Consider the following 12,919-nt stretch of genomic DNA (forward strand, 5'->3'; position numbering starts at 1 on the left):
GGGCTGCCGGGCACCGCTGGCCCGTGTCATGGGCGGTGGCACCGCCAGCACGGTGCCCTCGCCCACGCCCAGCCCCGCCCCGCCAGACTCCGCATTCAGCTCTTCCGGTTGCCCCTGGGTGCGCGCAGGGGAGGATGGTGCAGTTCCTCTTGATATTAATGTCCGTGCTTTATTGGCCGGGTTAAACGACTCTGCAGTGCGTTCAGTGTCGTGCTGTGCAGGGCCCTGCTGGTCATAGTCCTAGAAAGGAGGGTCGGACGGGACCTCAGGAGGTCACATCTAGTCCAGCCCGCGGCTGCAAGCAGGCCAGCCCCGATTACATCATCCCAGCCAAGGCTTTGTCTAGCCAGGTCTTAACCTTTCAGGATGGAGACTGCACCACATCACCTCTCTGGGGACCATGTTCCAGTGATTTGCTACCCTTCTCACGGAAGAAGTTTTTGATATCTAATCTAAACTTCCCTGGCTGCAACTGGAGCCGATTGCTCCTTGTCCTGTCACCTGCCCCCACTGAGATCAGCCCACCTCCATCCTCTGTGCAGTCCCCCTGCGGGGAGTTGAAGGCTGCTATTAAACCCCCCTTCAGTCTTCTCTTCTGCAGACTAAATACACTCGGTTCCCTCAGCCTCTCCTCACAAGTCATGTCTCCTGGCCCCCGAACCATTTTTGTTGCCCTCCACTGGACTTTGTTCAGTTTGTCCACATCCTTTCTGGGGGGGGCGGGCAAAACTGGACACAGGACTCGAGCTGCGGCCTCCCCAGTGCTGAATAGAGGGGAAAGATCACTGCCCTCGATTTGCTGGCAGCGCTCCCACCAATGCAGCCCAGGATGCTGAGAACCTGGTGTGGCTCCCTGCCTCCATGACCCCAGCTGCTTGCTCTCTCCAGCCCCAGGGGAGCCCAGGGACAGGCGATCTGGTGCTGGGCTGCACGTCTGACAGGCGTTGCTCTTTTGGTTCCAGCCTCTGGTGCCCATTCCATGCGGTGGCGTTTAACCTCATCGTCTTCATGCTGCTGGCCTGTCACACACGAGCTGTGTTTGCTGATCCAGGTACGTTCCTGCCTGTGGTTTGTTCCTCTGCTCAAGCTGGGTGGGGGCAGTGACAGCTGTAGTGTTAGCACAGGGTTGCAGGAAGATTTGAGCTCTCTGTTGGGTGACTTTTTGCCAGAGTTCCTTCCCCACCCTGCTGTTGGAAGGACGCCAGGATCTCTGGCTGAAACATTAGAGGAGAGGCCGTGCACTTGTGAGAAGATCCTGTTCCTTTCTGGAGGGACATCATTGACTTTTCCCATTAACAGAGAGAGGGAGTGAGCTGCATTAGTCAGGAGGAAGGCCTGGTAGATTTGCACTTTCTAGACCAACCAAATCAAAAATGTGTAAACTTTCATAAGCCGCAGCTCACTTAGTCAGGGGCTATGCTGGCAGGGATGGCAGCCCCTCTGAAGCAGCTGATGAAGCGAGCTGCTGCTTATGAAAGCTTATGCATATTTGATTAAGTTGGTCTATAAGGTGCAAATGTATCCTGCTTTCTTCCACCAAACTAGCCTGTGTGTTTTTGATCCCAGATCTTCCTGCTGTCTCTGGGGCATGGCCCTGCCCAGCTAGGCTGGTCTGACTGGGATGGCAGGAGGCTTGACTTCAGGATGTGGCAAACAGAAGGTAGCTAGTGAGGAGGCTTTCTCTGTGGTGAACCAAGCACTTGTCTGTTCTGGAGGCATAGGCTGGCCAGGCAGCAGGGCAGGGGATTGCCAGGGCTGTCTGCCCTGATCAGCCAGCTACTCAGCAGCCAGTGTAAAAGCTGTTCTCTCCCCGTTAGAGCTCTCTGGAGAGAGGGGGTTGATTTTTCAGCTTCTTTTGCCTCCCAGATGCCTGGGTCAGTAGCGGGGAGGGGATAGTATGGCAGGGGGTGTCTCCACCACCTTGTGTGAACCTCCCAGGGTCACTATGGGGGTGTCAGAGGATGGCTGCAGGGTTTTGCGGATCAGGGGCCAGGATTTCTGGGTTCTTCTTCCAGCTGTGATGCAGCCTCTCTGAACCCTGACCCCAGTTGCTCCCCCACTGTGCTCCTTGTCCTTTGGAGGACTGGGAGACAGCATGTTGAGGTGGAATTGGTGGTGTAGAGGGCTGGGGTTGGGCTGTGTGTGCAAGGATGCCCAAGATGGGCACAGGCTGCAGCTGAGGTGGATCTGCCCCAACTAGTACTGTGCCTGCTGAGTCAGGGCAGGTGCTGCTGACAGCAAGCAGCGACACCCAGCTGGCTGCTCTCACTGCCTCGTGTTGTGGTTTCCAGGCATGGTCCCTCTCCCTGACACCGCTATCGACTTCTCTGATCTGCGCAGTGGCACGCCCCACAAGAATGACCGGGTGAGCTCCCTTCAGCACTCTGCGCTGCACATGGTTGTGGGAGACCTGGGGCAACAGCTGCATTCACTGCCCTGAGGGATATGGATCAGGATCTTAGTAAGCCTCTGGGGTCTGTGGCCATGGGTGTTAGAGCAGCCCCTCTAGTTGTGCAGCTGGGGTTCAGGCCCCTGCGCCTTGACATCAGCTGGGAGATGGAGGGGAGTTAGGGAGAGACTCCCCTGGGGGTACTGCAGGGCTAGTACTACTGGATTGCCCTGGCACTGGTCCAGCTGTAGTGGCAGCTTCTGCTCCATGTAATGTTAGGTCCTTCTGGTGCTGGGAGCAGTGTGGCCCATGGGTGCAGGGACTGCTACCCTGCACATTCCACCTGCACCAGAGCACCCTGTGGCATTGGGAGGTGGAGGTGGAGACCATGCACCATAGCTAGCCTGCCATGGGATGAGAGCCGCTGAGCTGGCAGCTGCCTCCAGTGTCGTAGTACAAGCTATGAAGAACCAGAATCCAGCCTCGCAGCGGTGCCACAGGGGCTGCTGCCTCCTGGATTAGCCAGGGCATGTACCTACCTCAAACTCCAGCAGAGTGTGGCTTTCCCTTGTGGTGGTGCAGGCTGTGGCTGGCTTTCCCCTCTCCAGCCCCCACCAGGGCCGTGAGGCTCTTGTGCTCTTACAGTAAATGGAGATGGGTTTGAAATGAGCATGTGCCCCTGGTGCTGCTGATGGCAAGGCTCCATCAGAATTGCTCCTGGGGCCTGGTCTCTGGCGTGTTGTATAGGGAAGAGGGGGGAGGCTGAAGTGCCTGCAGAGCAGTGCGGCATGGAGTGAAAGAGACTTGAGAGTCCCCAGCAAAACAGCAGGGAGCTCACAGCGGAGGAGGGCCAGGGCAGGCTGTGCTTGCAGCTCTGCAGTGCTGGCTTGGCTTCCTCAGGACAGGGCTTGCAGGCCTGTGACTTGGGGCAAACCAACTAGTGGGCTGGCTTGTGGCAGCCAAGCTGGGATTGTGCCCTGCATTCTGCTTGCCAAGGTTCAGTTCGTTCAGTTCTTGGCTTCCTCAGCAACGGGGCTCCCACTCTGTCTTTTCTGCTGCCCAGCCCTGCGCTGCTGGTCCCCAGGGTCCAGGCCTTGCTGTCTAGGCTGGCTGTGAGGAGCTGCCAGCTGATTTCTTTCTTTCTCGCGCTCCCCAGGGCAATGAGGACTGGACAGTGTGCAATCGCTGTGAGACGTACCGGCCACCCCGAGCGCACCACTGCCGCATCTGCCACCGCTGCGTGCGCCGCATGGATCACCACTGCCCCTGGTGAGGCCCCACCCTGCCCTGCTCACACGGGGGAGCCAAGGTCACTTGCTCATATGAACACTGCCTGGGATGGGTCCTGCCTCTATCACCAGGCTCACTGGCTGCAGAGCAAGCTCTCAGGGCTGAGTCATATGTTGGTACACGCACGTGTGTATGTGTCTGGCCTCACAGCAGAGCCCTGCATTGGCAGCACGGTGGAATCTACCCTTGCCTGCAGCTGCCTTGTCTGCTCCCTTGCACTGGGGGTTCGGAGTTGATCTCCCTGCCCTGCTCTGTGCTGCCATTGCCCCTGACTGGCGGGGTATGGTCTGGGTCTGAGCACACACAGACCCTTGCCAAGCTCTGACAGTGCAGCAGTGACTTCCAGTTCTTGGAAGGGCAAACCAGGAGGGCAGCAGGGCACTTATGACCCCTCATCCCAGCTCCCAGAGCCTTGCCCCTGCTGAGCCCTGCCCCTTGAGAGCATGCCAACTGGGTTGGTGGGGGGGCACCCCATGGTTGCAGGCAGCAGTGTTGGGCCCTGGAGGGGGTAGGCGTCTTTCAGGCAGCAATGATCTTATTCCCAGTGCTGCTCTCTGCCTTCTCCCAGAGTGGCTGGAACCTGCAGCCCAGCTGTATGTGTGCACTCCAGAGCAGCCTGCTCATTAGCCCTTGGCCCATGCATCCTGGGCAGTCACCAGCAGGGTCCCTGGACTGCAGGGCCTTCCCTATTGCTCCCTCACAGGGGGCGTAATGAGCTGACCTCTCCCCAGAGCAGCGCTGTTTGAATGGTAGGCAGAGACCGTGCCTCACTGCACCTCTGGGGTGGGAGGGTCATGCAGCCCCGTCACGCGCGCTCTCTCTCTGTAGGATAAACAACTGCGTGGGCGAATTAAACCAGAAATACTTCATCCAGTTCCTCTTCTACACGGGTACGTGGGGCTGCAGGGGTGGCTTGATGGGTGTGCGGGGAAGCCAGGGTGCATGGGTGGATCTAGGCAGATAAGGATCTAGGATTTTGAAAAGGAGGGTGCAAATGATTTGATGCATCATCACATATAACACAACACATTTTTCTCTGGTTAAGGAGTAACTAGAAGTCTAAGTAACGCTAGGGGCCCAGCGCTATATTATTCAGTTTAAGACTAAAGTAAAAATAAATATACCTTTATTGGAACATAGGGAGACAAGGTTCTTTGTGTGAATCTCATATCTTTTATTAGACCAACTTAAATAGTTGGAAAAAAAAATTCTTAGCAAGCTTTTGGGTTTAAAAACCCTTTGTCAGACTGAGGAAGCCCCTGCAGTTGGTGTGTGCTCTTCCTGGATTGAATGAGAAGTAAAGAAGCCAGAGGCTGGGCTGGTGTGCATGCAAGACATGCAGTCAGGAAAGATGTAAACTGAGTCGTCAGTGGGTGAGAGACAGGCTGGGTGCGGGGGGAGAGAAGAGAGATGAATGTAGGTGGTAAATAGTGGAGAGGTACCTGGGGAGTCTGATGTCAGGCAGGTTATAATGTGTCATAAATCCAGTGTCTATATTTAGTCCATGCTTTTTATTGGAACATGCATGTAATTGCTAGATTATATATTAAGTTTTTAAAACAACAAACTGGACAAAAATAGTCCAAACGTATTGTATTGTTAGTCTTGTAGTCGTTATAGTTAAATGTCCATCTCTTATTCAAATTCATTAAACAAAATCTTGCCTTCTTGAGCATCTTGACCATGTATCCAACACTTTGCTGTCAGTCATATCTACATCTGAATGAAGGTTTCTAGCTAAAGCTAAAATCAGTCTGCAGACCTGTAAACCAGAGGAGACTGCCAGGAATGACTAACACAGCAAAATTGCCAGAGAAGGGATAGCTTGATTAGTAAAACATCAAGACCATTAAAAAGGAGAGAGGGTCATTGACACCTGTGGAAGGAAGAGAGATTTGCAGGAATGGAGGAGATGCTAATGAGCCATAAAGTCAATTGATTCCCGTAGCCCTGCCTGATTACTTCACTTCTCCTCTGGGGAAGTGGGTTTTCCATTTTTGGTGGAGCAGGAATCAAAGCACTGTTGCACCCACTGGATCCACTGCTACCTGGGTGGGTGACTATGGCTCCTGGGCTGCTCCTGGGCAGGCCCAGCCGGGGAGGCCCCTTCCTTTGCCAGCTCTGCAGCTCCCTCTTCCCATGCTAGAGGGAGCTCCAGCCCCACACAAGGACAGCTGCTGTGACCTGGACTGTGTGTGAAGCCAGCTCAGGGGAAGGTTGCCTTTGTGGCAAAGCTGGGAGCCCTACTTCCTGGGCTCTGCCACGCAGCTCCTTGCTCCCGCTGTTGGCAGAGTGCATGTGGGGGGTGCGCGGTGATGGAGGTAGCAGGATTTGCAGCGCTGCCTGGAGCTGGCCACAGTGACTTTAGTGTTTTGGCTCCTGGCCTGCCGGGGCCATCTCTGTGCTCGGCCCTGTCCCTGCTCTCTGCTTCACCTGCCTCCCCCACAACTCTGCTATTGTTTACACACATGTGAAGAGTTTGCAAAGGAGCGCTGGCATTTCCTGACTTGGCCTTGAGTCTGACATCGCTGTACAACAGGGGTGTCCAGTGTGGGCCAGATCCAGCCTGTGGAGCTAGGTGGTTGGATCGCTCTGTGCGAGGGGGCAGGGAACCAGGCTGTCCCCTTCTAAGGCTGAGCAAGGGAATGGGATGCCTTGGCTGAATGGTCAACAGTAAAGCCCTTCCCCGGGGCCCCCATAATGGGCAAAGGCTGGATGGTAGTAGCTGCAGCAGCACAGATGAAACAGTCTGTGTGGATGAGAGGCATATGAGGGAGGAACAAGCAACTGTGCTTGGAGAGACTGTCGGGGGTCTGTGATGGACCTGCAGGATCTTATGTGGGAATCTCAGTGAGGATCTTATGTGGGGATCTTATGTGGGGATCTCAGTCTTGGGGGATTTTAGGAGCAGCAATGTGTAATCCTGGGAGAGGCTTCAGTGTCCTGGTTCGCTCCCCGCCTGCTGTGAGATGCATTAATCTCCAAATGACTTAGCTGGCAGGTTTCTCTGTCGGGTGGCTGCTGTCCTAATGAGAGGCAAAGCTACCTTAGGTGAAGTTTTGGCTCTTAGCAAGGACCCTGTAGAACAGCCATTCTTGACAAGGGGTTTGCAGCACCCTGAAGTGCCCTGAGATCCTTCCCAACGTGCTGCGGATGCCACACACCACTGGCATGGGTAGGTTTGCAAGCATGATTCACAAGATAAGCCCTGAGATTTCAAACAGGAAACCAGGGTATTAAAAACATTCTGTCCTGCTGTGGCCTCTCTCAGCTCTTTGCAACAGAAAAATTCTTCTGTTCGTTTTTTTTTTCCCCCCCACTGTCAAAAAATGATTGAAAACTAAGAACTGGCCTATCCCAACATGGGCCTTGAGTCTGAAAAGGCTGAGGACCATTGTTATGTAACAGGGTTGTCTGATATACAGCCTGTGGGCTGGATTTGGCCCATGGAGCTGTATGATCCAGCCTGTGGGTCTCCAGACCAACCCCACACATGCTTCATGGTGCACATGCTGGCCCCAGCCCTGTGAGCTGCACACAGCCTGAGGGGTCAGTCCAGAATATGGGTTGCATGAGGTGCCCCTGCCAGACCAGCCCTGTGTGCTGGCTCTAGCGTGTACAGGCATCCTGTCGCCTATCTGGATCACCCCCACAGCCAGCGTTCAGGCATGTCCAACAGGACGCTGCATGCAGTCCACGCCCTGGACCTCCCCTCTCTGCTGTGTGCAGTCCCAAGTCCAGCCTGCATGGTGCATACAGAGAGTCCCCCGGAGCGAAGCCAATCCACATTGCCTGTGGTGCCATGGGCTGGACCTGACACTGTGGGTGCTGCACATGCCCTGGGGTCGGTCCTGCAGACAGGCTCGGTGCCCTCATTTGGTCCATGGTATTTGATGCCCCTGCTGTAGAAGAACCTTGGGCTGTGGAAGATGCTCAGGGATCAAGTGGACACAAGCTGATCCAATTTAATCTTACTTGCAGGCAGGACAAAACAGGCCTCTAGCAAGGGCTTGGCCTTCAGGAGGACAAACTGAGAAACAGGCAATTATTTAAGGTGGTCGACTGCATTTGAGAGCGGAGAGACTCGGGTGTGGAAGCAGCGTGGAGCTACAGTATTTCATGGCAAAAGTACAAACATCCGAAGCAAAAGGAAAGATTGATAGGGAAGGGCCACAGTATGCCTGGGGTGAATGGCAGCCTTGTGTTGGGGCTGAGACATGGGAGGTGGGGCTGGGTAGGGAGGAGGGAGACAGCCTGTCTGGTCAAGGAGTGCAGGAACAGCATGAATGGCCAAAGGCCTGGTTGGGCTTGATCTTGTGAGGAAGATTCAAATTAGCAGCAAAGGTGTCTTTGGTCATATAAACAGCAGTTTGTGAGTGAGGTAACTGTAAGCATCCAGAAATTACGTGAGAGGCAAGGATTTCTTAGGGTTATATCTTTTACTGGACTAACTGTACAGTTGGGATATAGTTGGATGAGCTTTTGAATACAGAGAGAACCAGGAGAGAAGTGCGGCCACTGAAGGAGAGGCAGAGATCACAGGCAGCCCTAATGCGGCTTGGTACTGAGCAAGTGCTTTGCCTTTAGTCAGGGTGAAGAGGCAGCCGAGGATACCGGAATGCAGAAAATACCACATGAGAGAGAGAAGCAAAACGTAGCCTGTGCTGAAACCAAATATGAGGGTTGCGTCCTCTCTATCCAGGCCCCCTGAAGGCATTGTCATGTGAAACAGCAACTTTTTAGCACAGATCTTTTCTGGAACTGGGGGCTAGCATGTTGTGAGAGGAGAATAACAAAGAGAGTGCCTGCTTCCAGAAAAGGAAGCATGCAATCCAGGCACTTACAGGTTAGTTGGCTTGGCTTCAGCTGTGCGTAAGATCTTAGAGCAGGCACTGAAGGGAAAGACATTTTAAACCATGGAAAGAAAAGGGAAACGGGACAAGGTGCAAGCTGGATTTCTGAAAAGGCTGATCATATCAGGCTGAGTGAGTATCACTCTGTGTGGTGACTCTAAACTTGGGGTGCTTTGAGGTCCTTTTAAGGCTGCTGCTGTTGCGCAATATGAGCACTGTTAGGGGTGCAAATACCTACACTTGATTCACAAGGTGAACCCAGATATTTCCAGTAGGAATCCAGTGTCAAAACCACCCTGCCCTGCCATGGGCTTGCTGAGGGCTTTGCAACAGAAGAATTGCTCTAGAATTTTTCCAGAGTCAAGAAATGAATGAAAGTTATGATCTGGCATGTCCTGATGGGGCCTGGAGTACAGAAAGGTGGATAACCACTGTTTTGTGTTACCATAATGGACTTCTTGGGCAAGGCCAATGCTGTGGACCTGATTTCATAGACATTAGGGGCTGGAAGGGACCTTGCAAGATCATCGGGTCCAGCCCCCTGCCCAAAGGGCAGGCAGTCAGCAGGGGTCAAATGATCCCAGCAACGTAGACATCCAAATGTTTCTTAAAGGAATCCAGAGTAGGTGCCTGCATCACTTCTAGGGGGAGCCTATTCCAGGCCCTGGGGACTCAGACAGTAAAGAAACTTTTCCTTATGTCGAACCTAAAAGAGTCTTCCAAGAGTTTGTGACCATTGGACCTAGTCTTCCCATGGGGCGCCCTGGGGAACAAACGTTCTCCCAGTTCCTGATGCACACCCCTTATATATTTATAGGCTGCCACCAAGTCGCCCCTGAGCCTATGCTTTTCCAGGCTGAAGAGTCCCGTGTCTCTCAACCTCTCCTCATAAAGCCTGCTCTTTTGTCCTCTAATCATTTGCATGCTCTCCTCTGGACTCTCTTGAGCTTTTCCACGTCCTTTCTGAATTGCAGAGCCCAGAACTGGACACAGTACTCCAGCTGTTATCTCACCAAGGCCAAGTAAAGTGGGAGGATGACTTCCCGGGTCTTGTTCGAGATGCGTCGGAAAATGCAAGCCAGAGTTTTGTTTGCTTTGCTGGCTGCAGCATCGCATTGGTGGCTCATGTTCATCTGGTGGTCAATCATGACTTCCAAGTCTCTTTCAGACACGGTGCTAGATAGCATAGCACTGCCGAACCTATAAGTGTGGTGTGGGTTCTTTCTCCTAAGGTGGAGCACCTTGCATTTCTCGGCATTGACTGCCATCAGGTTTAGATTTGCCCACCTTGTAAGTCTGTCGAGGTCGGCCTGGATTTCCAGCCTATCCTCTAGGATGGTCACATTTCCCCATAGTTTGGTGTCGTCAGCAAACTTAGCCAGTCTGCTTATAACACCTGAGTCCAGATCATTTATAACACATTGGAGAGTACAGGTCCAAGAACAGAGCCCTGGGGGACACCACTAGTTACGGTGCACCAAGTTGATTTGGTTCCATCAACTATCACTCTCTGGGTCTGTCCACAGAGCCAGTTCCCCAGCCATCACACTGTGAAGTTGTCTAGGCCGCAGTTCCTCAATTTTTCCATGAGGACATCATGAGATACCAGGTCCAAGAATATGATATCCATCTCTTCTCCTTGTCTAGGCGATGCGTCATCTGGTCATATCATAGAAGGAAATCAGGTTGGTCGGACAAGATCTACCCACCATGCAGCCATGTTGGCTTTCTCTCAGAATATTACCTTCTGTTAGGATGTTGGTAATGGTTTCCTTGATGATTGTTTCCAGGATCTTTCCAGGGACTGAGGTCAAGCTAATTGGCCTATAGTTCCTTGGATCTTCCCTTCTCCATTTCTTGAAGATAGGCACCACATTGGCCCTCTTCCAATTGTCAGGCACCTCACCTGAGCGCTGTGAGTTCTTGAATACCCTCGCCATAGGCTGTGCTATATAGTGTCAACTAGTTCCTTTAGCTCTCTTGGGTGCAGTCCATTTGGGCCAGCTGATTTGTGGATATCCAGCCTCTTAAGATGTTGCCTCACAAGATCAGTGGTAATGATGGGTGCAGGTTCTCCCTTCCCCTGGTGATCCTGCCTCTTGTCAGGCAGGGTGATCCCACTGGGCTGATGGAAGACTGACGCGAAGTAGTCATTACGGAGATTGGCTTTTTCCTGAGTGTCGGTTATCAGCTGCCCCACTTGGTTTAGTAAGGATCCAATGTTATCCACGTTCTTTTTCTGACTACCACATATTTGAAGAAGGACTTTTATTGTCCTTAATTTGAGTGGCCAGTTCGAGCTCTGTTTCAGCCTTGGCTTCCCTTGTTTGCTCCCTACAGGTGCAGGCTAGTGTTGAGTACTCCTCCTTAGTGATGTTTCCCATCTTCCATCCTTTATAAGCTTCTTTTTTTTGCAGGAGGTCCTTCAGTTTCCTATTAAGCTAAAGGGAGGGGCGGAATCCAGCCCTTTTGCTACTTTTTCTGTGGGTTGGAATGGACTTCCCTCGTGCTTCAAGGATTGCATCCCTGAGGAACCATGGACATTCCTGCTTGCCAGATTGTGGTTTCTCAGGGTCTGAACAACTAGCCTCCTAAGCTTGTGGAAGTTGGCCTTCCTAAAGTCGAGGACTTCCGTGTTGCTGACTAACTTGCTAGCTTTGCGGTGAATAGAGAAAGTGCTCAGCTCGTGGTCACTGTCTCCCAGCTTCCCTTAGATTCTCAGGTCACTGACTAGATCATCCTTTTTGGCCAGTACCAGGTCCAGTAGCGCCTTGCCCCTTGTCAGTCTGTAGACTTCTTGAGACAGATAAAGCTCGTCAATGCTTGTGAGGAAGCATTGCGACCAGTCGGATTTGGCTGAGTGCTCTTCCCATGAGATGTCCAGGTAGTTAAAATCGCTCATGACCACCATGTACTGAGAGCATGCAGCCTCAGCCAGTTCCCTGGTGAACTCATGGTCAAGTACTTGCTCTTGATTAGGAGGTCTGTAGTAGACTCCTACCATTATATCCCCTTCACCACATTTCCCCCCTTATTCGTACCCGGAGGGTCTCAAGTTGCCCTCCTTGGTTGTCAGTCTCCGCCTGTAGGGAAGTGTATTGCTCTTTCATGTAGAGAGCTACACCTTTCCCCCCTTTCTTGCAACCCCATCTCTCCTGTACAAGGTATACCTGTGGTCCAGTCATAGGTGGAGTCCCACCAGGTCTCCAGTATCCCTATGAGATCATAATCATTACTGTTTAGGAGTAGGGCTGGCTTCTCCTGTTTGTTGCCCAAGCTCCTGGCATTTGTGTAAAGACAAGTGAGCTTGCCATTGGAGGCCCTAGGACTCCTTCAAGAGCCCCATCCCTGGAGTGGGGTAAGAGTTTGTTTCCTTGTACAGCTTGACCTAATGGTTTGGTGGCTGATGCTTGGTAGACTTGCACCAGTGGTTATCTGCCCTTCCCCCAGCAAACTTAGTTTAAAGCCCATTCTGGCTGAGAAGAGCTTCTTCCCTGTGTGAGTGAGGTGGAGGCCATTCCTTCCCAATAACTTGCTGACTTGCTCTCTGAAGCGTGGGCTGTGTGGCGGGCCAGTAGGGGGAGCTCCTGCATTGAGCCTCCCACCTCACTACGCCTGTCCACCTTCCGGACTTCACGTGTCCCTCCAGGGGCGCCTAAGCCCTGGCAGACCCCCTTTCGAGCCCCACTGCAGAGTCCAGGGGTAATGTGTACTGTCACCACCCCGAGAAGGGACTGTCTGGGTCCTGTGTCCTCGGGGAAACAGGCCTAATAGTCCTACGGGTACTCGACCCAATACAAGAACTTGGGGCACTTCCCCAAGTCGGGGGCCAAAAAGGATAGTCTCCCTTAGTCTGCAGACCCAAGGGACCTCCTAGGCATAATTAAACCCACCCCTCAATAAGTCTCCTACACCAGTCACAAAGGAGAACTTTATTGGTTACAGGGGGTAGGGTTAGAATAGGGTCCAGGGTAGAGCAATATCAGAGAAATCCCATAGAGCAAACTCCTGTGGCTGGGTAGCCTTTGATCTCGCATCTGAGTTACTGCAAGCTGTATATCTAGTTGGATCTCATGTAGCTTACTCACAAGTATCATCCCGAGGCAGGTGGAGATTCCCTCTGGAGGCAGGCGGTTCCTTGATCGTGAGTTTTGAGAGAGAGAGCAAGTTTCAGATGGTTCAGCTCTTCTTTGTTCCTGAGTAACCCTCATGGCTGCTGCCCCACTCCTCCTGGGCAGTCCTTAACTTTTATAGCCCTTGTGACCTCATTTACCTGGTCCAATAGAGGCCAGCGCCTGTTGGCTGTCAGCCAACCAATTTGAAATACATCACTAGTTGCCGGGCAGACTCTAGCCCACCAGGAAGGAAGCCCCTCACCCAGGTGTGT

At 52.8% G+C, this 12,919-nt stretch overlaps 1 protein-coding gene across 1 annotated transcript in view; it reads left to right on the forward strand.

Moving 5' to 3' along the window:
- Positions 1–788: 788 nt before the first annotated feature.
- Positions 789–12,919, forward strand: part of LOC102368178 (palmitoyltransferase ZDHHC3-like) — a 17,003-nt gene continuing 4,872 nt past the window's right edge. Inside the window, exons 1-4 of the mRNA XM_025194678.1 lie at positions 789–1,051; positions 2,292–2,365; positions 3,546–3,658; positions 4,508–4,569. Coding sequence (XP_025050463.1) covers positions 862–1,051; positions 2,292–2,365; positions 3,546–3,658; positions 4,508–4,569 — 439 coding nt within the window. The 5' untranslated portion in view covers positions 789–861. The remainder of the gene's footprint in view (positions 1,052–2,291; positions 2,366–3,545; positions 3,659–4,507; positions 4,570–12,919) is intronic.

The sequence above is a fragment of the Alligator sinensis genome, unplaced genomic scaffold (assembly GCF_000455745.1).
Source record: "Alligator sinensis unplaced genomic scaffold, ASM45574v1 scaffold1361_1, whole genome shotgun sequence".
NCBI classification, from domain to species: Eukaryota; Metazoa; Chordata; order Crocodylia; family Alligatoridae; genus Alligator; species Alligator sinensis.